Below are 26,467 nucleotides of genomic sequence, written 5' to 3' on the forward strand. Positions count from 1 at the left end.
AATTGGCAGCAAGTAGATTTTGAAGGTTAATGTTGGATCTTTACTTGCGAAGGGTAATGTTGATGCGAACCTACCATTCCTTGTGCTTGCGTACCACATGACCTTGATTTTTCTACAGTCGTGATGGCTTTAAGAAGCTAAAATTTAGGTGCATGGATGATGGAAGATGAAATTAAATACTACGAATCGCATGCCTCTTCTGAAAAGCGAGAGTTATTAAAGAGGATTTGCCATTAAGAGCTTGGTCTCTCTTCGGGACGAAGTGGGGCATGCAACATTAGTTTCAGATAAAGCCAAGATTGATATCCTTATGATCATCCGAAGGTCCCATGTAGGAAGGAAGGAAGGAACACACTCCACAGTGCTTCTGCATGCATTAGTTCTCCGGTCTGTGACGAACATCGTAATTAAAAAGATGGAAAGAAATCAAAGCCTTCGTTCTTTTTTTCTTTTTGTTATTCGAGCGAGCTGTAGATAAGCATGCATGAGGGACCAGCCTTCGTCCGAGTGTCACTGTTCTCCAACCTGGCCATGGTGACACTTGACTGGAGGTCATGCCCCCCCACAGACTGTGCTGCCTCTTCTATCTTGTGATGACGGCGACCGTGGAATAGAAATCAGACCGTGGCTCTCTGTCTGCAACGCATGGATGGAACCTGGAACTTGGAACTGAGCACCCACCATATGATCGAGTTCATGTTGGACGTCTGATGTCGACGAAGAGGCAAAGTTCGAAAGGAACATGTGGAGTACCTAAAAGTCTTAACCCTTCGCTTGGCTGCAACTTGGAATGGCAACATGAGATCAGCATGTAAAGCTCCTGATAAAAGGGGACACCGATTGTGCTCAAAAATTTTAATGTCGATGTGCATTGGAAGAATGGATGAAAGCTTCTCCAGCACGGGCTATGACGTGGATGTTCTCACAGGACCGGACTTGTATGCGTGGGGTCCATGCGACTGTCGCATGTTTCATCTAGATTGCGAGAGACGGACCATTCATATGACTCATCGTGAAGGATGTTAGGATGATCGGTTCCTCCACCAAACATACAAACCACCTGAATATATAGTACAATCTTTATAGACCTTTGAATCGCGAATAGCGCATCTCCTCCTCCTGTGAGTGCGGTAGATGTTGTCTCTACCATCGATTTCAAGTGTTATTTAGTTATATATTCTGGATAACAGGAACCAAAAAAATAACAACTGCTGACCTTCAAACTCCTAGCAGGGTTTTTCTTTTTTTTTGGTTTCTCAATTTTATTCTTTGGTCCTCTGCAACTTAGCATTTTAATTCCTCCAAATATTTAGATTTCATGTATCCCTTCAAATATTTATGTTCTTCTAATTTATCACCCCTATTAGCATTCATGAAGTAAATTTAGACTAAACAAATATTTAGTTTGAAAATTCTTAAAATTTTAAATATCTGAAGCGCCCATTACATTTCCCCAATTATGACTCCTAATTTTCTAAAATTAAATTTACAATAATAATAACATGCAATTTATTAATTTAAGAGGAATATATATATATATATATATATATATATATATATATATATATATATATATTCTTAAAAGATGTTTAGTCTAATTAAAATGTTGACATTAATATGCGACCAATCTTACAAATTGTAAGTTTGTTAGTTTTGTATGACAAGTTTACAATATGAAATCAGTAATTTTAAAGGAATATATATGTGTAATTTTATAATTTTAAACTGCTATAGTTCTGAATAAAGTTTTCCCTTCTTAAATTAATAAAATAATAATGAAAATTATTATCTCTTTTTTGTTTAATTTCACTGTTATTATCAAATTCCAACACAAAGAAAGCGTCGTCCCATTCTCATACCTGTGTCACAACTATCTCGTGAAGAACATTTCATATTAGCGCATGATCCAAAGCATGAAACCCTGCACACTCACATGGTCTGCCTACCTTTCAACCTGTAGCATTCCCAACACCAAGTATAACAAGCCAAGGCTTCACCGGCTCGGGACAGGAAGCACACATCACCAGAAACCGAGGCCTTCCCTGGAGTGAGAGGAAGATGCCGGAATACTGTGTGACCGGAGGAACAGGTTTCATTGCGTCCCACCTCATCAGAGAACTGCTAAGCAGAGGCCACACTGTCCGGGCAACGGTCAGAGATACAGGTATATCCAACTAGCTCTTTGTCTTTACGGACTCGACAAGGCCTCAATTATCTCCGTGACCGAGTTGTTCCCTCAGAGGACGTGGCCAAGGTTGGGTTCCTGTGGAGCATGGGTGGAGCCAAGGAGCGGCTGAAGCTGGTGAAGGCAGACCTGCTGGTGGACGGAAGCTTCGACCTTGCCGTTGACGGCGTTGACGGTGTCTTCCACACTGCATCACCTGTCTTTGTTCCGCAAGACCAAAACGTCCAGGTCCACGCACGCACACTGAACTCCATTGTTGTTCCCTTCTTGTTGATTGTGATCTGTGAGTAGACTGCCAAGGGAAAATTTTGACAAAATATTCGTCTGTCTTCTCCGATTAAACCTCGGTAGATCCCCCGACTAGTGGGTCCTTTGTGCTTTCTCCAAGATGATCGGCGACAACACTGCGCTAGGTCCTCCTCGTTGGTCTTTATCATGTTAGGATATAATACCTGGTAGCTATCTGTCAAGCCTCTGCTGAACGAGTTCTTCCTCCAAACCGGTGATGGCCACTGCGCTGGTTGGATTATAACTGGAGAGAGAGAGAGAGTGAGAGAGTGAAACACTAAAGTAAAAAGATATGCACCAATGTCATGCTAGTCTCGACTGTTCTATAGATCTAATACCGATAAGGTTCAATTGTTGGCAGCAAGCTCTGATAGATCCAGCCATACAAGGCACTAAGAATGTGCTCAAATCCTGCTCCAAAGCAAGCTCGGTGAGGCGTGTCGTCCTCACCTCTTCCTGCTCTTCCATCAGGTATCGATATGATGTCACTCTGGTTTCCCCACTCAACGAGTCACACTGGAGCGACCCCGAATACTGCAAAAGATACAATGTAAGCCTTCTCATATTCCTGACATGTTTTCAGCAGTGTGCTTTTCATCATACCCAAAGAGCTTGCTCATCTATCTGGGAAGAACACTTCCGCACAACTCTTTGCAGCTGAATAATTTGTCTTTGGCATCTGGTTCCCAGCAGATGGCCAGGCCCACCAAAAAAAGGGTCCTTCCCTGCAAACGATTCCTGGCCGAAACAAATATGTGTTTGCAGGGAACCCAGATGCCCAATGCAAGTTAGTTAACTGACAAAGAACTGATGAGAAGTTTTAGCTTGTGTCAGCAGCATATCGGCAAACTTCACATCCAACTGCGATGTGATGGATGTCATTGACACAGCACAAAACTCTTGGTCTACCCTTTATTAATTTAAGCATTGGCAGCTGTGGTATGCATATGCGAAGACATTGGCTGAAAAGGAAGCATGGAGATTAGCAGAGCATTTTGGCATCAATCTAGTGGTAGTGAATCCATCTTTTGTCGTCGGACCATTAATTGCACCACGACCAACGAGCACCCTCCTCATCATACTCTCCATCTTGAAAGGTAAATACACCTATGTTCCAATTTCATGCTCTGAATCACAAACATCACGCAAACACTCAAGTCTTGCTCTGTTCAAACCTGACCCTCTTCCTAAAGGAAATATTTCCTGGTACCCGAACACAACCGTGGGATTTGTTCACGTTGATGATGTAATCTTCAGCCACATTCTTGCCATGGAGGACAGCAGAGTCTCTGGAAGGCTCATTTGTTCCGGTAGTGTTGCCCGCTGGTCGGAGATCGTGGAGATGATTAGAGCAAACAACCCATCTTATCCGATGCCATCCAAGTGATACTCTTTTGTTGTTCCCTGATTGTTTTAGTTATCAGGAGATGCCTCCTGAGTCAATATTACTGACATCGAATTGGAACCGACAGGTGCAATGACCAGGAAGGTGACAGCAATCCACACAGCATGGACACTACCAAGATCAGGGAACTCGGGCTTCCATGTTTCAAAACTCTCCCACAGATGTTTAATGACTGCATCAAGAGCTTCCGAGAGAAGGGACTCCTGTGAAATAAGATGGCCAACAGAAGGGATATCAGTGAAATAAGGTCCTTGAAAGTGACACATCACAGCCAATTAACATGAAAAAAAACCATACTTTAGATATCCACTTAGCCTTAGATGCTATGATGCTTTCATCTATTTTTGTTTAATTTAGATTAACTTTTCCATTCAGTCTGCTTCCACATGATTTGTCACATCACGAGAAAGGTAATGTGATAGCATTTAAAGAAATCTTGGTGTGACTTCTTTTCTAAAAATAAATTCTAAATAATCACTGGGTTTGGTATTGAATTTCTTTTTCGATTAATGGCTTTGGTAATGTTAGAAAATGAGGTGTGAACTTACAAAGTCATAATCTCAAAATGAGACTTGCAAAGAAAAAACATGAACATTATTTTTACCAAGTAAATGAAGGTTGAACGACAGCCTGTACTTCTGAAAAGATCCATACACACCAATAATGGTATCACAAAGGCCTTCACTCAAGTACTCGTTGGAACGGTAAACTAAACAATCTGTATACAGACGTCCGGAGACCAAATATTATCATCACATCTCACAGCAAAGACCGATTGGAAGACTATGCTATTCTCTGCTTTTCAATTTGTATTTTCTGTGTCTCATAATGCATTCAAGCAATTTGGTAAAGCTTTAGGAAGACAGTCACAATAAAGTCAGATAGAAAATGAAGATGCCTAATCATCTATTAAGCACAAGGGGGCCTTGTCAGGTTGGTCTAAACTGATTAAGTGCTCAAACCAAAAGGAACATGGCAACAGCTCTACCAGTCAGCTCCGCCTAGAATCCATACAGTCTCTAAACATTCAAGTCTTTGACAAGTAGGTGAATAGTATTATCAAGGATGATTCAAAAAGATCATCTCCAGATTATAATATCAAATCATTTCTAAGATATCGAGGACTCTTTGACATCAAGGTGACACTCATGCTTCTTTTGGATAGCAACATTAAAAGAAACCGAGTACGATTGCAGGATCCATCTAAAATCTCTCTAGACATCTTCAAGGATGATCGGAATAAAGCCAACAAACCATTCAGATGTACAGAATAAAGTGAACATAAGAAACTGAGTACGATTGCAGTCTCCGAACAAACCATATCAGATGGTCATACATCTCTCAGTAAATTGACATCATAACGTACATATAAAAAATAGGAATCTCATGTAACTCATGGTCATTTGAGAAACCTGACTGACATGATCACTATTTCATATTTATAGAAGCAATCAAGGGAACTCCTGATTGATCGCAGCAGGAGTGAAATTCTAAGGAACGAAAAGCAAGCCCTGTTTCCTCGGATCTGATGGCCTCTCTACACCGGTAGGTGGATGGAAAAGGTCTTGCCAAGAAACCAGTGTTTTTCCACATGAAAGTCAAGCACAATGAACACAGCAACTTATAAGTGCCTTTAAAATATGATTTTAAGTCATTGACTCCCCTGGACCTAGAATGTATGCAACCCCAGTCTCAATCCTATGTGCTATGAAAACATGCCCAATTAGTTGGTTCTTTTCTTTCCATTGTCTCTACCACAACATCTAACTGCTCTGTTGACTTTAGTGAGTAAAAGCATTAATTTAACCTCAGAACAATAACCAAGTGCTACCACATTGACAACAAACAAACTCAAGCAACACCTAACATGTAGGCCTTGATTATGTGTATTAACAAAGACTTCACCCTCATGGCTGCAAATTAGGTGCCTCATTTGAATCTTGCCAGAACACTCTCTCATAATCCAAGTTCTTGGACTAATGAAGGAAACATAGAACTCTTTCTCGGATCTTGCTAGAAAATTATGGTTTTTCACTTCTTTAAAAGTGTTTGGTTGTCATTCCAATGTATAGAATAATAACTTGGGCATGCTGGCCCTAGCATGAAGCATGGATTCTGATGTTGTATTCTGGTACGCCCAGATACGGACCATATGGTCACTCAGTTGCGTAGGACATAGAAACGAAAAAATATATATTATACATGCATAGTATGGTAATAACTGTTCTCCTTATAATATTATATATATATATAAGGGACCCTGATATTAATTTATTCTTGATGTGTGTTATACATGAAAAATAAACCACAACAAGTAATAAACAAACACTCGTAATCTATGCGCTGGACAAGTTATATTCAATAACATAATGCTGAAAAGCTGCAGCAATGATAACAAGAACTAAAAATAAACATGCTGATCCAAACAAATGACATCAAACAACAAATATGGAATCATAAATCCATCTCATACATCATTAAAAGATCAACATCCAACAATAAATTTTGAAAAACATATACACACACAACGTCATCCCAAAAGCTAAACATAATTATAAAATAGCGTACCTTAAGGAAGAACCAACATGAATCTAGGAAATATCCTACGCCCATTTGTATCTCCTGCATATTTTGCACGGCAATATTTCCTCAACATTCTGTCACACAAAAAAAAAAAAAAGGCATCCACACTGTTTAGATAGTACTATGAGAAATTAGCATCGTCCTTAAATGACTTTTGCTCACTTCAATGCATCTTTGTTGTTATTGAGACTTTTGCCCCTTCATTTGTCAGTTGTGTCAACGTAATTCGCATTGCAATACAATGGCATGCATCTGTGATGGTTGGCAATTTAGCCAATATTATAGCTTTATTTATAGCTACAACTACATTTATAAACCAGGCACGAAGATCTACTAGATTGGTGAACTTAATGAATACTAATCAAAGTACCAAGTTCTAGGCCTATCGTGCCTTTGTTCCCAAGGAAACTAAACTTGGCAAGAAGAGATGCATACCAATCGGAGTGGAAGATTAAAATTCAAATACAGGAGAATCGTGCCTCCTAATCTCTCTCGGATATCAACCATCCGACTGCTGCGATGGTGCTAAGAATACGCAGATGACAACATACATTAGGTTGTGTGTATGAGGAGACAGAAGGGTCGTTACCTCGATGGGGGCTACGATGGGGAAGTTGAAGGCACCGAGGGAGGAAGCGCCGCCGCCAGAGAAGTGGGAGGACGGCGCTCGATTTGCACACAGAGGAACGGCATCCTCCATCACTTCGGCACACGATCAGGAAAGCCCGTTACAGAAAGCTATAACGTCTGTAAAATGTACGGTGCGGCGTTGTGATCGCAATATATCATAAACGAACCATTGTAACGGCACGCGGGTACGTATACGCAATGCTAAGTAACATATTGTCGAATTTTATTGTTATATACTATTCTACTCGTTCTTTACGGCGGCAGATTTTTGAAAAACTTTTCTTTTTCAAAAAAAATTTACAGACCTTCATTGTTTTAAAAAAAAATTATAAATTATTATTATTTTTATAAAAAGATATTTTTTTTCCCTTTCTCTATTATCATTTACGACAATCACGATTAGTCACCTTCATCAATGACTTTGGTGGAGGGATTATGGGCAAGAAAGGAGAGGTTGTGAGGTTACCATCGCCTCCATCGTCACCTTAGCGAATAGGTGTAGCAGAGGTTATGTTGTCATCTTCACTCGTTGTCTTCAATGGTGTATGGCCCGTCCCTTTACTCGTTGTCACCTTGGCAAGAGTGAGGTTGATGACGACAACAATAAGGGAAGACGAGAGGGGAGGGTGAGTGAAGACGATATGTTACAAGAGTAATATTATTAATTTACGAAGAAAAAAAAAGAGAGAGTGCTAACCAAAATTTTTTCAAAAATAGAGGTTTTTTTTTTCAAAAATTTGCCCTTCTTTTTTTAATAGAAAATACGAACAACCTACTTATAAATATACTAAATATGGTATATATATATAATTCATTTTTTATTTTCCTTTCACTTTGTTTTTTGCAAATTAAAATCTATCAAACGCGGAGTTGGATATAGTTTATTTCCCTAAGGAAATAATATTACTCACCTTTTATTTTTTATTATTAGGATCTATATGAACGTATGCAGAACAAAATTACATGTACATTCGATAAGGGGTGAGTCATGTTATGTTTCGGTGGTTACCACATAAACTTAACTTGATGTTGCTTTCGATACCTAATCTTCGATTGAGCTCCCCACCTTGATTTTAATGCTTATGACAATCTCCAACATTGAATTCGTGTTAACTCTGACCTATCATATATCTCGGACAAAATCTATAGCAACAATACCTTTATAATCAAAGGTTTCATATATAATTTTTTTTTAATTCGATATTAGTGTTTATATCGCCATAAGCCCATCAACGTACATATTTTTCTTTATATTTTTTATCATTAGTTGGTTATCGAAGTAGATCTATATACCTTCAATGAATATAATAAAAATAATAACAATTGATGATTGTTTAATTAGTATCTCTTATATAATTTTTATTATTAGATAACTAGTGACGTAGACGTCGGTTAATCATCAATTATGAAAGAAAATTCTGATGATTATTTATATACTTAATTATCAGATATGCCATCGGATAATAAAAAAAAGAATAAGATGAAATTTTATTCTTATCATTTATGATCAAAAAATAATTATAAATTTTTATAAGCTTTCTTCTCATCATTTATGTCAAGAAAGACAATAACAAACTTTTTTTTTGTTGTGCTCGACTAAATATACTCCCATTTATGTCAACTAAAGTAATTATAATTTTTTTTTGTGCTACGGTTGGTACCAAAAAAGCTTAATGTTTCTATCTCATTAGATTAACCAAGATACCAATAATATTTTTTTTAATAATTAAATATATCCTCTAATTAGAACTAAAGACATACATCTAAGTCAGACAAAATCGAACTATCGAATATGCCACGTTAGCTTAATATTTTCTTAATTAGCTTATGGTTAAGGAGGATTGACTAACTATAAAAGGGGCACAAAAACGGAAGCTCTTTTCCTTTTCTTTGTTTCTACTATCTAATCTATTTTAAGAGTTCGACATTGATCTTAGTCTAAATCGACGTCACATCGAGACATACAATAACTCTTTACGTGTGACCAAGGCTCTAGCATAAGTCCGATCCTAATAGAATTACTTATAATTCATTGCCAACATCGTCCCCTAATAATATTCTATTAAATTTAAAAGTATCGTTTCTCTCTTTCTAACTAAAAATCTTACTTAATCTTCTTCGATTGACTATGGACATAAGGATATTGAAATTCAAAGTGATATTAATACTTTCTTAATAAATATTTAAAAATAGGCAAGTCAAAAGACTATTGAAGGATATTTTATGTATATAACATTTAAGAAAAATAGTAACAATCATGATGAGTAATAGTAGTTATTTTATTTTCTATACGAATGGAGATAGAAATGACATATTTGTTGGGGAACTTTTATGTCGTGGTCGAGGTGTCAGCACAGCTCAGTCCAATCTTGGATGCGTAAGGTTGTCCATGCTGATGCTCGGGTCACATCGACGTCGAGTCCAGTTAGGTCCAAGTGTCGTCTCTCAAGCGCGGTTCTCCCTTGGCGGGTTGTTGCTGTTTTGTTGCCAGTTCTTACACAATGATCGAGGTCGGAAGGAAGATTTCCCGGCTCGACCCCTCCGAAGTTCAAGTTAGTGTTGTGGAGTTAAAGGGAGTTAAGTGTCATCCCTTCTTGATCAAGAAGGGTTAGTTTTTATACCTGCAAGGATGAGTTGGTCGTACAGGATCAATTAACTATGGTTAGCTTCTCGGGCAGCCGGCTTAAGCTTTTGTGCGAGCGCCAACCGACCTACACGGATCGGCACTGTGCGACGTCATCCCGAGCTTTCCGGGACGACTATACCATGATTATGTCATTCGTACGAAGGTGGCAACTAGCGACTGTTTGCCACGTGTGTGCTACGCATCACATCGGATTTGAAGTTTCATGTTTGCATCGTCGTGTCTGTTTACTTTGATCCACATGAGTGATACCAAAATGAGTCCTATCAATATTAAATATTTAAGTGTTTATTAAAATTTTTAGAGAGATATGCATGTAATAAATTTGGAGGTCTATTTCCTAAAGTTGTAAAGAATAAAGATGTAAAACCTCCTCAAATTTATCATAGCAAATATAATATTTTTGAACTCGCAAAAACATTTTAAGAAAAACATATTCCGGACCGACGCGCGACTCGGTTTAATTGGGGACGAAAAAAAGGCCGGGTCGAGACGAGAATTGGGGGAAGGCCACCAGCGCCGTTCCGATTCACCTCAAGCGTCGTTGTGCCCTACGAGAACGCCAGAAGACTTCGCCGGCGGCCGGCGTCCTACGTCCGGTGATGAGAGCGATGGAGGACGGCACGGCCCCTCGCGAGCGACCTCCTGCTCAACATCGCCCTTTGTTGGATCACCGGAAGCGGAAGCACCAAGCCGAAGGCGGCCGCAGCGACCCTGCCCACAATGCCAAGCAGCGGCGAACTGGCGGCCGTCCCGACGATGGGGCTCGCCAATGGGTCTTCTCCTCTCGAGACTTATCCTCTTTCAAGGGTAAAAAGATATGCTCCTCGCTGCTTCTTCTTCTCCCTTTTTACAGCAGTTGAGGCTTCTAGGGTTAGGACATCGGTTTTTGAATCTGTGGCCTGTTTGAAGTTTCAGTAATACAGTCGTAAGTGTTGTGTAACTTCATTCCTCTCGAATAAAGCGACAATTTATTAATTGAGGTTGACAACTAATACTTTTAGAAGCTTTTTTTTTTGTCACTGCCTTTTATAACATATATGACGACTTTGATAGTGGATATGCGCCTTTTATCATTACCAAAAGATTGTAGTGATAACCTTTTCTTTTCTGTTTTCAATACTGATGTCTGAAGAAGCTTCTTGTATCTTGCAGAGAGGTTTGTAATTGTTTCCTACAATATATTGGGAGTTGAAAATGCTTTGAAACATTTGGATTTATATGATTCGATTCCTTCAGAATGTTTAAGTTGGGACTTGCGGAAAAGCCGAATGCATAAGGAATTAAGATCATATAACCCAAGCATTTTGTGCTTCCAGGTAAGCATTAACACCCTGTTGTACCTTTTTGCATGGTCAAATGTGTATCTACATAAAATTCACATACTCATGCATAAACATATACTGGTTTTTTGTGTGCAAACTCTTATGTACAGATATTGCCTATCATTATGTGGATGTAGATAGTTATAGTTGGAAAGGCAAATATGTTGGATTATACATGCTGAACAACAAGCTCTTTTTTTCATCTCAATTTGTGGCATATGAGTTACCTATGTTTTCTGGCAGAACTCTGCATAGTTTCTATGGATGTACTCGTGCCTTCTATATCTGTTTTGTGCTCTTTATCATTGAAGTGATAATTCTTATTTGTGCTTGATAAAATAAAAAAGTATTATGTATTAAAAGATGATTTTACCTTCAAATTTCATTACTAAACATTAAAAAAAAAATGAAACCAACATATAAAAGACAAAATCTATGTAAGATATCAACCAATCCACCTTTTGTGGATTTTGGCTTGATTGTTACTTAGTTATAGTTGTTCCTCCACAATCGTCAATTTGTTTTATCGCATCCATCTGCTGTCCACAAGAACTCAAAACATCAGTATCTATGGCATAATACTTTTAGTTGCAAACAGGTAATTAATCCATCCACTTTTTTTAGTTTTGGCTTGATAATAACCAAAGTTGTTACTCCATATCTTCAAGTATGACAATTATCATTCGACCACAGGAGGTTGACAAATTTGATGATTTGGCTGATCTTTTTCGGGAGGATGGCTATACTGGTATCTATAAGGTGTGTATTGGTCCCGGAGATTTTTGTAATTTGCATATGTTCCTGTGAACATTCTATATGTTGGTGTTTCAGCAAAGAACTGGGGAAGCAACTGATGGTTGTGCTATTTTTTGGAAGGAGAAAGAGTAAGTTTTGTTTTACTTTCTTGAGGATGATGTAGTATATAAAAGATGACATTGTGAAACTCGTATGCATAGACTTTCTTGTGTGCTTAACTAAATAAAGGTGATACAGCATTTGTGTTAGTTTTGGTTTACAATGATCTGGCCATTCACTGATACAATTTGAGTAGTTGTTTTGAACAATCTTGTTATGAAAATACTGGCTATTATTCTGTAATAGGAAAACCTTCCGTGATGATTAATGAGCATGCTGATGAGAAAAATGTGCAATCTATATATTCAAAGTCATAGCAGCCTTCCAGGACCGTTGGTTAAATAGCCTGACCTGTGGCCCTTCTGAAAAGACCATGCTTTGCTTGTTATTGTAAAGCAAGGGAAACATACATTTAAACAATCAAAGCAATCTAGTGACTGTTATACAATTCACTTGCTTAACATTTGCAAGCGATTTAGGCAGAAATGTCAAAGCATACCACTGCAAGCATTATTCATTTAACAAATATCTGGCTTACATTTAACAAATACTGCCTTTTTATGGGACAGTATTGGAGTTTTAGTACAGAAAATGTTTTCATTACTGTGAACTAGATAGCAGGTTATGTTGTTTCTGTAAGTTTTTCTTATATGGTTGACTTAAAGTTGTATAACATTGCCTATAGTTTGGGATTGTGTCACTTGACCCCGTGGCTGCTAATTTTCACCTCATAGATGGTGTAAGTTCACACTATCAGGTTTTTTATTCATTCCTTTTTAAAACTAGAAACTTAGAAGTTATGAGTGGCTTGCTTGAACCTGAACTATAAAACCAATGAGGTAGGTTTCTTCATTAATTATATCAGTTGAGATTTATATTCAAGGCAGGTCATTTGGTAGCTTAACTCTTAGCATCATCTGTTGAGTTCAACAGAGCAATGTTAAAGTTGACTGTAATTTGATTGATGAGCTGATTGGGTTTGAGATAATGCTTACTTGTTGGTGTGTGACTTTAACTTATGCGAAAATGGATTTTTTTTTAATATGTTTTCTGCCTGATCCATGGTACCCACACTAATTTTTTTTTCTCATGATATGTTTATTTTGAGGGTAGATTTACTCTTTTGTACCAAGAAGACATAGAATTCCAAAAGTTTGGTCTTCGGAACAATGTCGCACAACTTTGCCTTTTAAAGGTATAGTAGATTCTTTGTGATAATCACAATGTTCTTATCTCAGTTTTTAATTTTACTTCTACCTCATTTTAATTTACTAATTCCAAAGTGAGATGCTTTTTGGTTTGTTAAATAAAACTGAACTGCACATGATTTAGGTCATCGCTCTCTTGTTCCTTTTATCTACATTTTAGCTGTTGTGTGCTTATCTTCTGTCTTTCACTGCTGGATGAAAAATTTCATTTTCTTAAATTTTATATGATTGAATTATTAGTTTATATTTTGTGCATCTGCTTAAATACATGATAACATGAATTAAATCAGTATGAGATTATTGTCTTTATCTTTCGTGATTTATGGTTCATTTTTTCCCTTTTTTTAGGATGCTTATTCTGTAGCTAGTCTTTTGAAATGACCTGTCTTTTAAGACAAAACCTGTATCTTATATGTCTAATTGGATTTTCTTGAAGTTTTAGATCCTCTGGTAGATGATACTTATAGTTACATTGAATTTTAAATCTCGGTTCAAGTTATCCGTGCATATTGTTACACTTTCCTTTTTTTGCAAGTGTAAGCGAGTTGGATTTCCACACCATGTCCAAACTCCATATAAGAAGTTATAAATTGATACTTTCCAATCACCACTCAAGCCAGTCATAAATTGACATAGCTTTTCACATGCATAATCCACTATTTATTTGACCATGCATTCTTGAGTCCTGATCACAAGAATAATTGAGCTGCTTTTGTGTGGGGTTTAATTTTCATTTTGACCACTTAAATATATGAAAATTCTAAGGCATTTTAATTTTTATTTTGACCACTTAAAGATTTGAAAATTTGAAGGCCTGTGGTTGCTCATTCGAGTGCCTGTGACTCCCAACAATTGGAACAGAGTTTTTTGTGGTTTGTGTATTGACCCACAGGTAGCATTTTGTGAGTTGCGTATTGAGTTACTTCATAGCAATTCTCTAATCTGCATCAAATGAAATGATGAAAGATTGTTTTTCTAGTTTAACAAGTATATCTTTGTTAATTAATGAAGAAGGTTCTCCTTGGCTAATTGATGTGATTTGTGTCCTTTGGTTGATATAAATTCTTAAGTCTTTCGTTGTCGATTCTTTGTAAATGCACTCTACCAAATACAGATGGATAGTTCTTTTCTTCTTTCAAAGAGACTTTCACTGCACCACACTATTTTTTTCTAAGACTTTGCTTAATAGATGCTTTCTTTCTGTCATTCCATGGCTCTAGTTCTTTGATTGTAGATGAGGATAACATTCTTAAGGAACTGAAACTAAGGAGGAATCTGGTTTCCTCTAGTGTAAGCCAATAAGGCATTCACTGTTTTGGCGAGGCAAAATTTTGGTTGATATCTGAATATGCACTTTGGGCATTGCACCTAGTTTTTTCTGTGTATTCAATTTGTTATTGTTGGATTGTATTTTTATTTCTGCCTTGATACACAATTTAACCAAAAAGAACCAGTGAGAATGCTTCTTTATGTTGCTGTTAACTATTGAAATGTGAATAGCCAATGAGATGTTGTACTGAGTGTACTCTTGACTTACCAACTCATCATGAATATCTTCCAAGTAATTCTAGGGAGGACAGTAGGTCAAGTGTTTTGGCACTCCTACCTACCTGACCTGCTTATGCCGGGTTGGATACCCGTGAAACAGGTATGGAACAATTATGAATTTGAAAATAGGCATTTGAGTTGGGCATGGGATTAGTTCATGTACCTAGATAGTTAATTGGGTCCCGGGATTGGTAGAGTGAAACTCACGGATGACCTGTCCAGTGTCCTCCATAAGTAAATATTAAGTCATAAGGGGTATACTGATTTGAGAGCTCAGTGGTCTCAGATCTTGCAAGAGCGAAACTGGAAACTCAATCCTGTCTTTATTTCTTCATGCTAGTGTTCTTTACTTATTCACTTATTTTATCTGTCACTTATGACAAGTTGTTTGTTTCTCTGGCTATTAACAAATTGGAGGTTTAGGCATTTATTCATTAATCTGTTTATGGTGTCATTGTTATTGCCCATTGTGGGCAGTGCAATTTAAAGTTCCTTTGTTTATGGATCTGAATGATGAGCATCATGTAGGAATTTGTTGTTGAGTTATGGTCCTTGTTTTGTGCTGAGTGAAACTGTACTTGCATATTTAACATCACATAAGCTGTCACCATAAGCTAAAGCAAAATGTAATGCTTTTATCCTTCTCATGATTTAATGGTTTGAGATGTTTTCAGCTTAATGTACTCTTTGCTTTCTATCTTTATTCCCATCGTTCAGGTATCTCTCAATCAATCAAACGATCGGGTGGATAAAGATGCAGGTTCTGAAATTGAGTAAGTTTTCTAAACCTTGATATACAAAATGGTAGTTTATCTCTTGTTCTTGTTGGGGGTAAATTTGCTTTAATGAGCAAAAATGGAATTCATGCATTAGACAACCATTGATGGTTATGGTTTGTTGTCACACAACCAGTTGCAATATTTTTAAGTAGATAAAAAATATAGTTTTTTCTATCGATATTGGTTGCTGATGTCGTTAAAAATCGTAGGCCAGTGTCTTGTCGGACTTTACTTGTTGGCAACATCCATGTCTTATTCAATCCAAATCGTGGCGATATCAAGTTGGGACAGGTATACTAGTCCAAGTGCCCATATAAAGTTATTGATTTTTTGTTTTGTCTATGCAAAATAGTCACCTGTTTGCCTCTACCATACCTTGATTATTTGCTAAATGATCTCTTTGGTCATGGATATTATTGATGCTTTTTTTTTTGGTAGCTCAAGTCAAGGAGTTTAATTACATAGCACATCCTGATTCCAGCCAATGGCTGGCTGGGTAAATGCCATCAGCAAGGTCTTCTACATTGATGCAGCTTGCCAATGGCTAGCTAGTTAAATGCCATCAGTCAGGTCTTCTACATTGTTGTAGCTTTGTGTGCCTGTTGGAAAAAAGCAACAAGAAAAGTGACAAAAAGGGAAAGAATATAGATGGAGAGATTAACACAAGTTGTAACCCCTGAATTTTATAATATTATTGTATTTCGAAAATTAATAAAATAGGAGTCTCATGTAACTTAAATAGTTATGCGGATAGGAATTTCAGTTCTATTAGAATTAAATCCTATATGGTCTGTCCTCTATATAAACCCTAGCTTATCGGCCCTACCCATTCCCTCTCATCTGCATCAATTCTTCGGATAGCTCGATTTGGCTTGGTTGATCGGATTGATAGCAAGAAGGGAGTCATTGGTATAAGGAGAACGGTAATTTTCTTCACTACTTTTCTATTTTTAAATTTATTATTTTATATTATTAAGTTTTTTGAAATTATTGTAAATTAATCGGATTTTTATTGGTTATAAAACTATTTCTCGATTTGAGTATACTTCCATGTTAGATCTAGAAATAAATTATTGTATGAATTTAATCTAGTACAATAATGTTAGTAGGGCATTAATAGCCCATGTTTGCACTATTATCTAATTGTTCTCTTGTACATTAATATTTTTCTGAAAATAATGTAATGTTATAATATATTTGTCATCACAAAATTAAATTCATGAAATAATATTGATGGTTTGATTAGTAATCCAATTCTTATTTAGTTGATTAATTTTGTAGCATGGTATTATTATTTTATTGTGATTAATCTAAACTATTAGGATTTATAATCTAATTTTTATGGGGGAATAAAGAGAGAGAGAGAGAGAGAGAGAGAGAGAGAGAGAGAGAGAGAGAGAGGGGGGGGGGGAATCAGTTCAAAGCTGGTCCAACATAGGGATGGTCTGGCTTGGGCCTGATATGGCTATCCATGCCCAGGTCGGATTCGACCAGGCTGACTCGATTGGCTTCGGGTCCGGTTGTATCAGACCCAATGAGCACATGGACCAGACCCATACCATGAGCCCAGTGTCAGGCCCAAGCAGTTGAACACAGCCTCAAACAAGCTGGCTAGGGCAAGTCAGCTCAGTTGTGAGCCTCACTCAAGCCTGAGTCCAGGCCAGCCACCCAGCCAAGATGGCCCAAGTGGCTGGCCTAGGCTAGCAGCCTATGTGGCTGGCCTGTAGTAAGCCCAACAGGCAAACAAGTCATGTGGTTTAGCCATAGCACAAGCGAGTCGGGGCCATGCCGTTGGTTTGAGCCTGGTTTAACTTGATTTGAACTGGTTCAGGTTGATATGATGGGATATCTCCATCAGCTGTTGGGAGAATAAAAACTTAAAGGGTAAGACACTCCATCAGCCATTTGGGGAGCATCCGTCGAGACATCCAATCAATGCCCTTGATGTTTGTTGTGGACACTATGGCGTATTGACACGGACTTAGCTGGTTTTGCCTAAGTCGTGCGGCACCCTTGCGCGTCCGTCCGCAAAGGTCAGCCTCCCCGAAGCCTCCCATTGTCCCTTAGGACCAACAAAAGAGAGAACGGGTTAAAGAGAACGCCTCAAACGGGATCCACAAGCAAACATGTCCGAAAAACACTTCATAGACAAAGCAAATTACAAACAGACTTTATAAGCTCTGAACAGTGGCACAACAAAGGGTAAAATGGTCCATTACAGACCGAAAAGCTCTCGAGCGTGTCCACATGACACAATCTTTATTTACAAGCCTAAAGAGGCCACCAACCCAACTAAAATGGGACTATTAAGCCTTCGGCCGCCCCTTTACATTCTGTACAAGGCATGAACATGCCAAAAGACACGGACATACATAAGCATTACATCAAACACCTTGTTTAGAAGTTTGTCCGTGACATTCTCCCCCACTTATCCCTTCGACGTCCTCGTCGAAGCCTTTGTGAACACTGCAACTCTTCGCCTTTGCTAAGTCTTCAATCTTCTGCTCCAGCTGCAATGCGCCTCCTGGCTCCCAGCTGCTCTCCGCTGCTGTTTTTGAGTAGTCGAACCTTTGATCCGCCATGCTGCTTCAACTCGCCAATGACTCTGACTCTGGTGTGGGGTTGGCTGAGTTGTGTTGATCCTCGTTGATTCCTGCGGATCCACCAAATGAAGGAAAAGACCATTCTTACTGCGCCAGTTTCTCAAAATTTCCACATGCTGCTTGAACTGGGTGGATGCTTGTTGGAGCTTTAACGAGCATCGCCTCGCAAACTTCTGAAGTTTTGGGTCCTTCCTCCACAAAATCTGCTCATTGACTCTTCTTTCAGTTAGTTGTCACATCCAAGTAGGTTCGCATCACTTCCGCTTTCGATTGGCATTTCGTTGGGAAATGAAGCGAACAATCTACTCTCAGTAGCACTGATCACCGTTGGTGAGGATTTGACAACTATTGTCTTCCATTATCTTCGAAGGGTCTTTGAACTTGTGCAGAGCTCCTCTGCTGGATAGATAAGAGAACTGGGGTACTCGGTTTCGCCCATTCTCTTAAGAGTTGAGAAGGCAAAGGTTACTTGACTTCGCCCACCTCCTCGAGGTTGTACTTCATGCATCGAGCTGGTTACTGGCCTTCGCCTGCTCTTTGCTCACACTTCTGAAGCACTTGAAGTGTTTGCACTCCTTGCGTTGAGTTAGCTACTATGATTCACCTTCTCAATGCCATTGAACTTCTAGAATGCAGGAAGTTTTCACCCCAACTTGGAGTAATTCTCTGATAGATGAGGTCGCCTCTGGGATTGTACCGTCTTCTCCATCAACCCTGCCGCCTACTCCACTGAGTAGCAAAGGTACAGCACCACGTACTGCCTGCTTCGTTCCTTGGTCGTGCACTCTTGCATGACCCGAAGTCCTTCACTTACGGCTATCTTGATGAGAAACTTGTTGACACCAGTCTTACGAAGTTTCTTGGCCTCTGCCCTTCAGCCTTGTCTCGGTACTTGGAGATTGCCTCTGCATGCTCCACCTCCTCGGCCCCTTTCACGACCAAGCGCTCTCCCTCCGTGAGAGCAAGGGATCAATGACTTTGACGGAAGTCCCGCCTCTGCGGTACCATGGCGCTGCCATGCCCATGGCCCTACTATCCGTCGTCTCGCATCTACATCCCTTTTCTTCACAATCAGTAGATATGCCTTCGTGACACTCCTCTGAGTCCACCTCCATTCTCACTGATTGCTTGATTTTGGGTAGCTAAGTCCCTCTGGACTTGTCGTCGCTTCCTCGCCCCTTTCGACCTCCTGCTTCAACACCTCTGTGTTCTCCAAGCAGTCTGTTTGGTCGATGGAAATACAGACTACAACTCCTATGCATGGCCTCTGCCATCACATTGTAGGGTTTGCACCGATTCTGTTCTCCTTAGCTTCCTTGGTAGCAACGTTCGCTTACTCGACCTTGTCCTCTGACTTGTCGGGCTCCCTTAAGCGAATATGAGCTCTGGAGCAGTCCAACTCTCCAGCTGCTTCGATCATACCTCTGCATGATCAAGTCCCTCTCATGGGACTCACTGGTACTTGCATTCGAACTTTTCCCTTGGTGGAACCCAGCCCCCATATGCTGATGACCAAGGTTTTCATCCGATGCAAAATTCGGTGCACGCCCGGAAGACCCGCCTCTGCGGTACCATGGCCTTCACTCCTTGAATCCATAGCCCTTCTTGCCGTCGTGTTGTTCACCAAAGCGGAGCTCCCAGTAGCTCCCGATCATACCTCCATATGATCTAGTCCCTCCCGGGACTATGTTGTGTGTGTCGCATTGCCACGAACTGTTCCACCACGATCCGCTGCACCATGTCGCCTCCTGGTGACATCTCCATTGCATTCTGATCCTTGTGGAATAAACTCGAATTTTGAACCCTCCATATGTGGCCTCTGCCAATACATCGTAGGGTCTCCTCCACCTTCGATTTTGTTCGCTCCTTTGGCAATCGACCTTCATCCACCCACTCTTGGGTCACACCTAGATGAAGCACCGCTCTAGGACAGTCCGTCGCCTAGTAGCTCCCGAAGTCCACCGACTTCACTGTAATTTGTGCACCATTGTCTGGATCCTGGGCCTCTGCCCCTACCAGCACAATCTCCGCTGCACACCGCTTCCTTCATGGCAACTTGAATGGCAACACTGTGGCATATTCTTCAAGAGTACCCGCCTCTGCGTCCTCTTGCCCCGTGCTAAGGCCTTCTGAACCCAACTTCGCCTCCGCAAATTGAGTCGCCTTAGTTCCTCCATCAAATGCTCCTCCGAGATAAGGTGCATGTGCCTAGAAGCTCCCTTCGTCTTTGGCACCATGCAAGATGAGTCCGCTCCGTCAGAATGAAGGACCCATGGAACAACATGATCCTACTCTTGCCTCTGCAAGAGTTCATGTCTTTGACCTCTGTCTAAGGAAAGCACTGTGCTTCTGCTCCATGTTCCAACTTCTCTGCTGGCTCCCTTCATGCGGCTTGGGTACTTCACCAAGTTACACCCAAGTTGCTCCGCTCCTCGTTTTTGCATTGAGTCGATGGTGGCCCTCGTGCCCACCATTCCACGGGTCAGCCCTCCCTTGAGTTCGATCTCCACATCGACTCCAAGTGTGCCTTCATTTAAGTTGCTTTGGGTCGCTCCCCCACTTGATCTCGCAATGCATCCACCAATGCATTCTCTCAAGCGAGATCATGCGACGACTCCTCGCCGCTTGCTCAGTCCATCGAGCTTCGTGGAGTTGTTGTTTGTGAGGTACTCCTCCTCAGCATGTGAAGTCCGTCTCACATGATTCTCCCTCTGGAGAGCCGAGACTTATCCCTCCTGGATAACTGTCCCGTTGGAGCAACATCTCTCTTCGTTTCGGAGACCACCCTCCCCTTGGACTACTCCGATCTGCTGAACAAACTGTGCATTGTTCTGCCTCTTGCAAACGCACTTGCTAGATTGCGCCTCCACGTCAATACAGCCACCGCTGCACCCCTCCAGGCCTAGCAACATGCTGAACTCGTTGCACACTTCAGCCTCCTCCGGACGTATCCTTCGCATGCCGAAGAGAAAGTTTCAATGCTCCATGGCGCCGAGTCTCGGTCGCCTTGGGATGGCCACGAACAATCCATCGTCCGCATACAAGCCCATGCATGAGTACCGAATTCTTCGAGTTAGCAATTCCCCTCACCTCTGTGAAGCTTTGCACAACTCTTTCGGTCGCTGAGCAACTCATTCCACTTTGCATGGTCTCGTCCTTTTGCCAAGCGCCTCGCTTGCCTTGAGCACCATCAAGTAAAGTTGTCAACGTTGAGCCGTAGCTCAAACTCAGCCATCCCAACCTTTGTGCGCTCCAAATTCTTCCAAGCTTGCCTGTTCTCGTGGTGCCTCTTGCGCGAAGGGTTGGCCATTCCTCTGAATGCCAATCTCAGATGCCCGCTCCTCTGAGCGACTCTTTTCCCTACATCTCCATGCCCGTTTTCCCTCAAACGGTCGCGCATGTGCTGACTGCCCTCAACGCAGCCCCGCTAGGTCCCCCACGTTTGCATGTCAAGTGTTTCTATGAGTGCTTGTCCCGCTCTGATACCATATGACACGGACTTAGCTGGTTTTGCCTAAGTCGTGCGGCACCCTTGCGCGTCCGTCCGCAAAGGTCAGCCTCCCCGAAGCCTCCCATTGTCCCTTAGGACCAACAAAAGAGAGAACGGGTTAAAGAGAACGCCTCAAACGGGATCCACAAGCAAACATGTCCGAAAAACACTTCATAGACAAAGCAAATTACAAACAGACTTTACAAGCTCTGAACAGTGGCACAACAAAGGGTAAAATGGTCCATTACAGACCGAAAAGCTCTCGAGCGTGTCCACATGACACAATCTTTATTTACAAGCCTAAAGAGGCCACCAACCCAACTAAAATGGGACTATTAAGCCTTCGGCCGCCCCTTTACATTCTGTACAAGGCATGAACATGCCAAAAGACACGGACATACATAAGCATTACATCAAACACCTTGTTTAGAAGTTTGTCCGTGACAGTATGTTGGATGAGACATGCTTCATATCTATAGCATGAATATTTAAATGTTATTTTGATTATTAGCTTCATAACTTTTTAGTCGGCCATTATTAGTTGATTTTTTGAGATTATTTGGAGAACCTACTTAGCATGGAATGTCGATCTACTTGTTTGTTTAATGTTTCATAGCACTTTATTTAAAGTGATTAGCAAGAAGTTCTATTATCTATAATTTAGTCAGAGTTAGTTTCTTTCATGGAGACATCAGCAGGAATAGATTAGACATATGGATATTTATTTTTTAAACAATAAATTGGATTTACTTATTTGATCCAAATGGCCTGCAACTCTGAGATTGTTTATTAGTGTTATTTACAAAGATCTCAGGGCATGACACCTTTTAGTGGTATCAAATCATGGGTAGGGAACCTTTAGGTGTTAGAGTCCTATGATTTCCATAATGATTGTGTTAATGAATTGTAGGAAAAAATGAATCCTGATGCTTTCCTGTAAGGCATTTGATAGTAATTTTTTGTGGATTTTTTCCCGGTCCATTTGAGATATCTGTGAATCGAATGAATACAATACTATGATAATGATAAAGACATTTATTGATTTAATATGTTGCAATTAAAGTTGTTTGACCATAATTGTGTTTCTAAAAAAATGTGCCAGCTGCATATGCATTTGTAAAGAAGACATGGGATGTGAGATGACTTGCTTTTGTATGTTACTTCCTAATATATTTACACTATTCTTTGAAAATAGGTGTTTGATTGGTTCCTTGTTTTTCTTGCTCTGATAGATGCGGGTGTTACTAGAGAGAGCAAATACATTGTCAAAACAGTATGGCAACACTCCTGTTGTAATTTCTGGTGACTTGAATAGCACGCCAAAGGTTGTATATCTTGTTGTTATGCACTTTCTAATTTATTGTGCACTAGATCTTATGAAAGGGAATTGTTATTAATTTAAAAACTTTCATAATCTTTTGTTTCTGGGAGCTGAACATTATCATCATTACTCAGAGTGCAATATGCCAGTTCTTAACTTCGAATGAGGTAGTGATTTGATGCTTCATTCTTTGTGAAAATACTTATGGTTAAAGATATGGCTGAATAACCTTACTTTCCAAATTAAAATATTGCAGCTAGACATTCTTCAATATGATCGGAAGAAGATCTCTGGACAAATTGAATATCCAGTAAGACAGATGACCTATGCTATTCAGCATGATCGATTCAGGTCTTTTTAATATGAGACTCTGTCTAAGATTTTCTATTTTGACAAGAATGTTGGCCACTTGGCATTATGTGATTATTATCTCTTAGCTAATTTTGAGTGATGCTACATATTTAAATCTGCTGGATGTGGAGGTGCATGGCAAGTCAGCAGAAGTTTAGATGGAGTGAAGAAGAAGTCTGCCTTGCATCTGGAAGGAGAGGATGCACGCGTTTGCAGAACCCGCTAACCCTTTCCAGTGCATATCGAGGGGTTCCTGTAAATTCTAGTCATTGCCCTTTGTTTTTTCTTTTCTTACTCTGTAGTATGCTTGTCATTGAATTTGAGTCAAACTTTTCTTTTGTCAAGGGGTTAATTGGGAACATCTGTTAGTGAGGTTCTAACTTCTGACACCGTGGTGCTTGTTGATACATCAATAGTGGAAAGCTTGTTGAATATTATGATATCAGTCAGTTGATAAGTTCCACAAGCATTTGAAAACAACACACCAATCCACTTGGTTGTATCTGCCCTATTAATATTCTTTATGGATTTATTTGAAAATTCAGCAGATGGAAACTCACACACACACACACACAAATATAATAACAAAAGGTCATGTACATGTAAAATTTAGTTCCACGATCAAGCCATAAAATAAACTAGAACACAAGGATTTTTTGTTTCCTGCTAAACAAGGTAAATAGTTGAGTTTCTTGTTATTAGCTTCGAATTTGTTGCCATTTCTTGTTACCTGGTGAAACCTTCAAGTGGAGGCATGAAAATTAAAAAAAAAATCGTGGCTCTAAAATTTATGTTCTGCAGTAAAAGTTGTACCTGACTATCCATCCATGCAGATGCATATGGTTTTGCATTTACTGCTTAAATATTCTTGGTTCTGAAAAAGTAACCATCTTAAGGACCCAATGATTTTTTTCTTGGAATTAAGTCATCATAATAGTTCTGGCATCTTTTCTCTATGAGCACTAGTTTATTCTTCTGTCATCAGTTGAGATATTCTGACTATTTTCATATTGCAATTTGTGTGTCAGGGTAATCTCCACACAAGAGATGAAAATGGCGAACCTTTGGCTACTTCTTGTCACTCCAAGTTCATGGGAACTGTTGACTACATCTGGTGATAATTTCTTATTCAAAGTCAAAAGTTTCTGCTGCTAGAAAACAAGAATGTTTATTGCAATTTAAAAAAAAAATGATATCCAGGCATTCTTCTGCACTAGTTCCTGTTGGGGTGGTTGATACCTTACCAATCAAAGTTTTACGAAGACTGAGAGGTCTTCCTAGTAAGGTATATGCCTATCCTGTACTTCCATTTATGTGACAGCTCTCGTGAACTCCTCATTCCATTTTCTTCAAGAGTTTATTTCATTTCTGATTTGGTGTTAAGTGATTAGACAAATTTTGGAAGAGGATAACCAGGAAAGTAGTTGTATTTCAAAGTTGTTGATGAAGGAATTTAAACAAGCTTCAAGAAGCTTCCATTTTGGTATGTTGGAATTAGAAAAAGGTTACTTTACACAAAGAATATCTTTCAGGAGTATCCCGGAAGAACGAAATATTACTAGGGAGAATTAAGTTTGCTTATGATTGACAAGCGATCGTTGTCCAAATATAAAACGGAGGTAAATATTTTAATATGAAGAATGCTAAATATTAAGGTCAAGAAAACAACACATATGAGTATCTATTTAGGTGTGGGAAATAGTTGTAAAAGATCACTCAAAATGTATGAATCCATGAATGATGTTGACATCTTTGCATTATTGTCCAATAGAGTTGTAGCCTCTGGGATACCTGTCGATTAAGGATTGTGCATGCAGATTGTGCCAACCTGCACATGTCGGCATGGTAGGGAAACAGAATCATGCCACATATGGTGTTGCAACTTAGCGTATGACCATCATTGTTTGCCATCGGTTTTCATCTCTGCCAACCTGTCCTAACTGGCTAACTCACAAGTTACTGGCATCAACCTACACACTATCGGAATGGGGTTATATGATTAAACTGAAAACCTTGCAAACAATGATGTCTTAGGAACTTGGACACATAACAGAGGTGCTGTAGGAGAGACAGGAACTGAAGTTTTTTATGAAGAATAGAAGAGAGAACAGGCAAGATGGTTGACTAGATACTATTCTTTTTGAAGTGTCTATTCTTTTCCTGTAGGCTGCTAGTGGTCGGTTCTAAACAAAAGCTGATCTTGTTCTCTTTTCAAGTGATCAGTGCTTCTTTTCAAAGCTATTATTTTTGTTTTATCTTTTTTGTGGTCTTGTGGTATCACTTGTTTACCGTTTTAATGATAGAAAATATATCTTATTTTATTATATTGGATGATGAATTTATGATGGCCATATTACCCCCTTTTCCTTTCATCTCGGTTCTTGTTTGGCCATTATTCTTCTACAGAAATGGGGTAGTGATCATCTTGCTTTGGTGTGTAAATTTGCTTTCATCGATGATGAGGCCAACGCTGCTAGTACTATGGACAATCATTAGCTTAAGATTGATTGGTAAAATATTTTTTATAATGTTCTATTTTTTTATTTCTATATAGATGTCATGGCCATTGTAATCTTGCTTATACTATATTTGCAGGTGCACTAGATACTTGCTGGCTTCTCATTTTCACAGTGTTGGCTGTCGTTGAGTCAGGTTTTGTGTGTACTTGTTAAGATCTCCAATTTTGACATTTTTAGATAATGTCACCCTTTTTTTTTTTTTTGCCTTTTGACCTCAACTCGCACTACCACGCCTCTGAAGGGGTGGGGTGATGTTGTACCAGGATGGGAGCGGAAATGTCGAAAGGATTAGGAACAGCAGGGAAGAAAATACAAGGAGAGGGGAGTGGAAACCTTTCCGTACCGAAAAGGCTCCTCCTACCTATGTGGAGTCTGCATAGAAGCCTTACCTGTTTCTGTGACTTGAATTTGGACTCTCAGTAGCACGAGACTCCTAGATCAACATTATCATCGTATCAAAGTCTAGATTTAATTGCTCATAAAATAAAGTTAGATATAGATTTAATTTTTCATAGACATGCTGCTTACTTTTGTCCAAAGAAATACGTGGTATTGAAACTGTAGTTGATTAATTATCAAGCGTTGACCAATCTTATGGTTCGTTGATTTTTGAAGATGCGATTAATTTTATACACGTACTCTATTTAATCATTTGTATCGTACTGATCATTGATGCTTCTATGAATGTATATTTATTCATGAGACTTAATTTTGTTACTTGATGTATGTGCAA

The 26,467-nt window shown here is 39.4% G+C and overlaps 2 protein-coding genes and 1 long non-coding RNA gene across 11 annotated transcripts; 2 read left to right on the forward strand and 1 right to left on the reverse strand.

Moving 5' to 3' along the window:
• Positions 1–1,878: 1,878 nt before the first annotated feature.
• On the reverse strand, positions 1,879–7,195 carry LOC135676043 (uncharacterized). 2 transcript variants are annotated; one of them, XR_010514120.1, is made up of 5 exons: positions 7,051–7,195; positions 6,447–6,535; positions 3,077–4,081; positions 2,812–3,007; positions 1,879–2,717 (listed from the first exon to the last, which is right to left on the reverse strand). It is a non-coding gene; the product is annotated as an uncharacterized LOC135676043 (long non-coding RNA). The 2 variants fall into 2 exon arrangements; XR_010514119.1 differs by having other exon boundaries at positions 2,812–4,081.
• Positions 2,031–4,456, forward strand: LOC135676042 (tetraketide alpha-pyrone reductase 2-like). Of its 2 annotated transcripts, XM_065186813.1 has the most exons (6): positions 2,031–2,164; positions 2,241–2,413; positions 2,835–3,023; positions 3,408–3,570; positions 3,667–3,856; positions 3,946–4,456. In XM_065186813.1, the coding sequence occupies exons 1-6, from the start codon at positions 2,059–2,061 to the stop codon at positions 4,085–4,087; spliced, it is 963 nt and encodes a 320-aa protein (XP_065042885.1). In that variant the 5' UTR covers positions 2,031–2,058; the 3' UTR covers positions 4,088–4,456. The 2 variants fall into 2 exon arrangements, with proteins under 2 accessions (XP_065042885.1, XP_065042884.1); XM_065186812.1 differs by having other exon boundaries at positions 3,408–3,856; positions 3,946–4,438.
• A 2,995-nt stretch (positions 7,196–10,190) lies between the features above and the next one.
• LOC135676044 (carbon catabolite repressor protein 4 homolog 5-like) lies at positions 10,191–26,348 on the forward strand. Of its 7 annotated transcripts, none has more exons than XR_010514121.1 (16): positions 10,191–10,545; positions 10,891–11,054; positions 11,754–11,819; positions 11,892–11,944; positions 13,029–13,110; positions 15,389–15,444; positions 15,660–15,741; positions 22,776–22,868; positions 22,999–23,031; positions 23,121–23,215; positions 23,347–23,470; positions 24,244–24,329; positions 24,416–24,500; positions 25,622–25,725; positions 25,811–25,867; positions 25,976–26,348. XR_010514121.1 is itself a non-coding variant. In XM_065186815.1 (15 exons), the coding sequence occupies exons 1-14, from the start codon at positions 10,338–10,340 to the stop codon at positions 25,709–25,711; spliced, it is 1,317 nt and encodes a 438-aa protein (XP_065042887.1). In that variant the 5' UTR covers positions 10,191–10,337; the 3' UTR covers positions 25,712–25,725; positions 25,811–26,348. The 7 variants fall into 7 exon arrangements, 5 of the variants coding, with proteins under 5 accessions (XP_065042887.1, XP_065042890.1, XP_065042891.1 ...); XR_010514122.1 differs by having other exon boundaries at positions 25,998–26,348; XM_065186815.1 differs by having other exon boundaries at positions 25,811–26,348.
• The last annotated feature ends 119 nt before the right edge of the window (positions 26,349–26,467 follow it).

The sequence above is a fragment of the Musa acuminata genome, chromosome BXJ1-6, assembly GCF_036884655.1.
Source record: "Musa acuminata AAA Group cultivar baxijiao chromosome BXJ1-6, Cavendish_Baxijiao_AAA, whole genome shotgun sequence".
NCBI classification, from domain to species: Eukaryota; Viridiplantae; Streptophyta; class Magnoliopsida; order Zingiberales; family Musaceae; genus Musa; species Musa acuminata.

Coding starts and splice junctions, on each gene's coding strand:
- LOC135676044 (XM_065186815.1), top strand. CDS start 10,338: ATGAGAGCGATGGAGGACGGCACGGCCCCTCGCGAGCGACCTCCTGCT. Junction 13,111..15,388: donor CACAACTTTGCCTTTTAAAG/GTATAGTAGATT, acceptor CCCATCGTTCAG/GTATCTCTCAATCAATCAAA. Junction 22,869..22,998: donor ACTTGAATAGCACGCCAAAG/GTTGTATATCTT, acceptor ATCATTACTCAG/AGTGCAATATGCCAGTTCTT.
- LOC135676042 (XM_065186812.1), top strand. CDS start 2,059: ATGCCGGAATACTGTGTGACCGGAGGAACAGGTTTCATTGCGTCCCAC. Junction 2,165..2,240: donor GGCAACGGTCAGAGATACAG/GTATATCCAACT, acceptor TTGTTCCCTCAG/AGGACGTGGCCAAGGTTGGG. Junction 2,414..2,834: donor CGCAAGACCAAAACGTCCAG/GTCCACGCACGC, acceptor AATTGTTGGCAG/CAAGCTCTGATAGATCCAGC.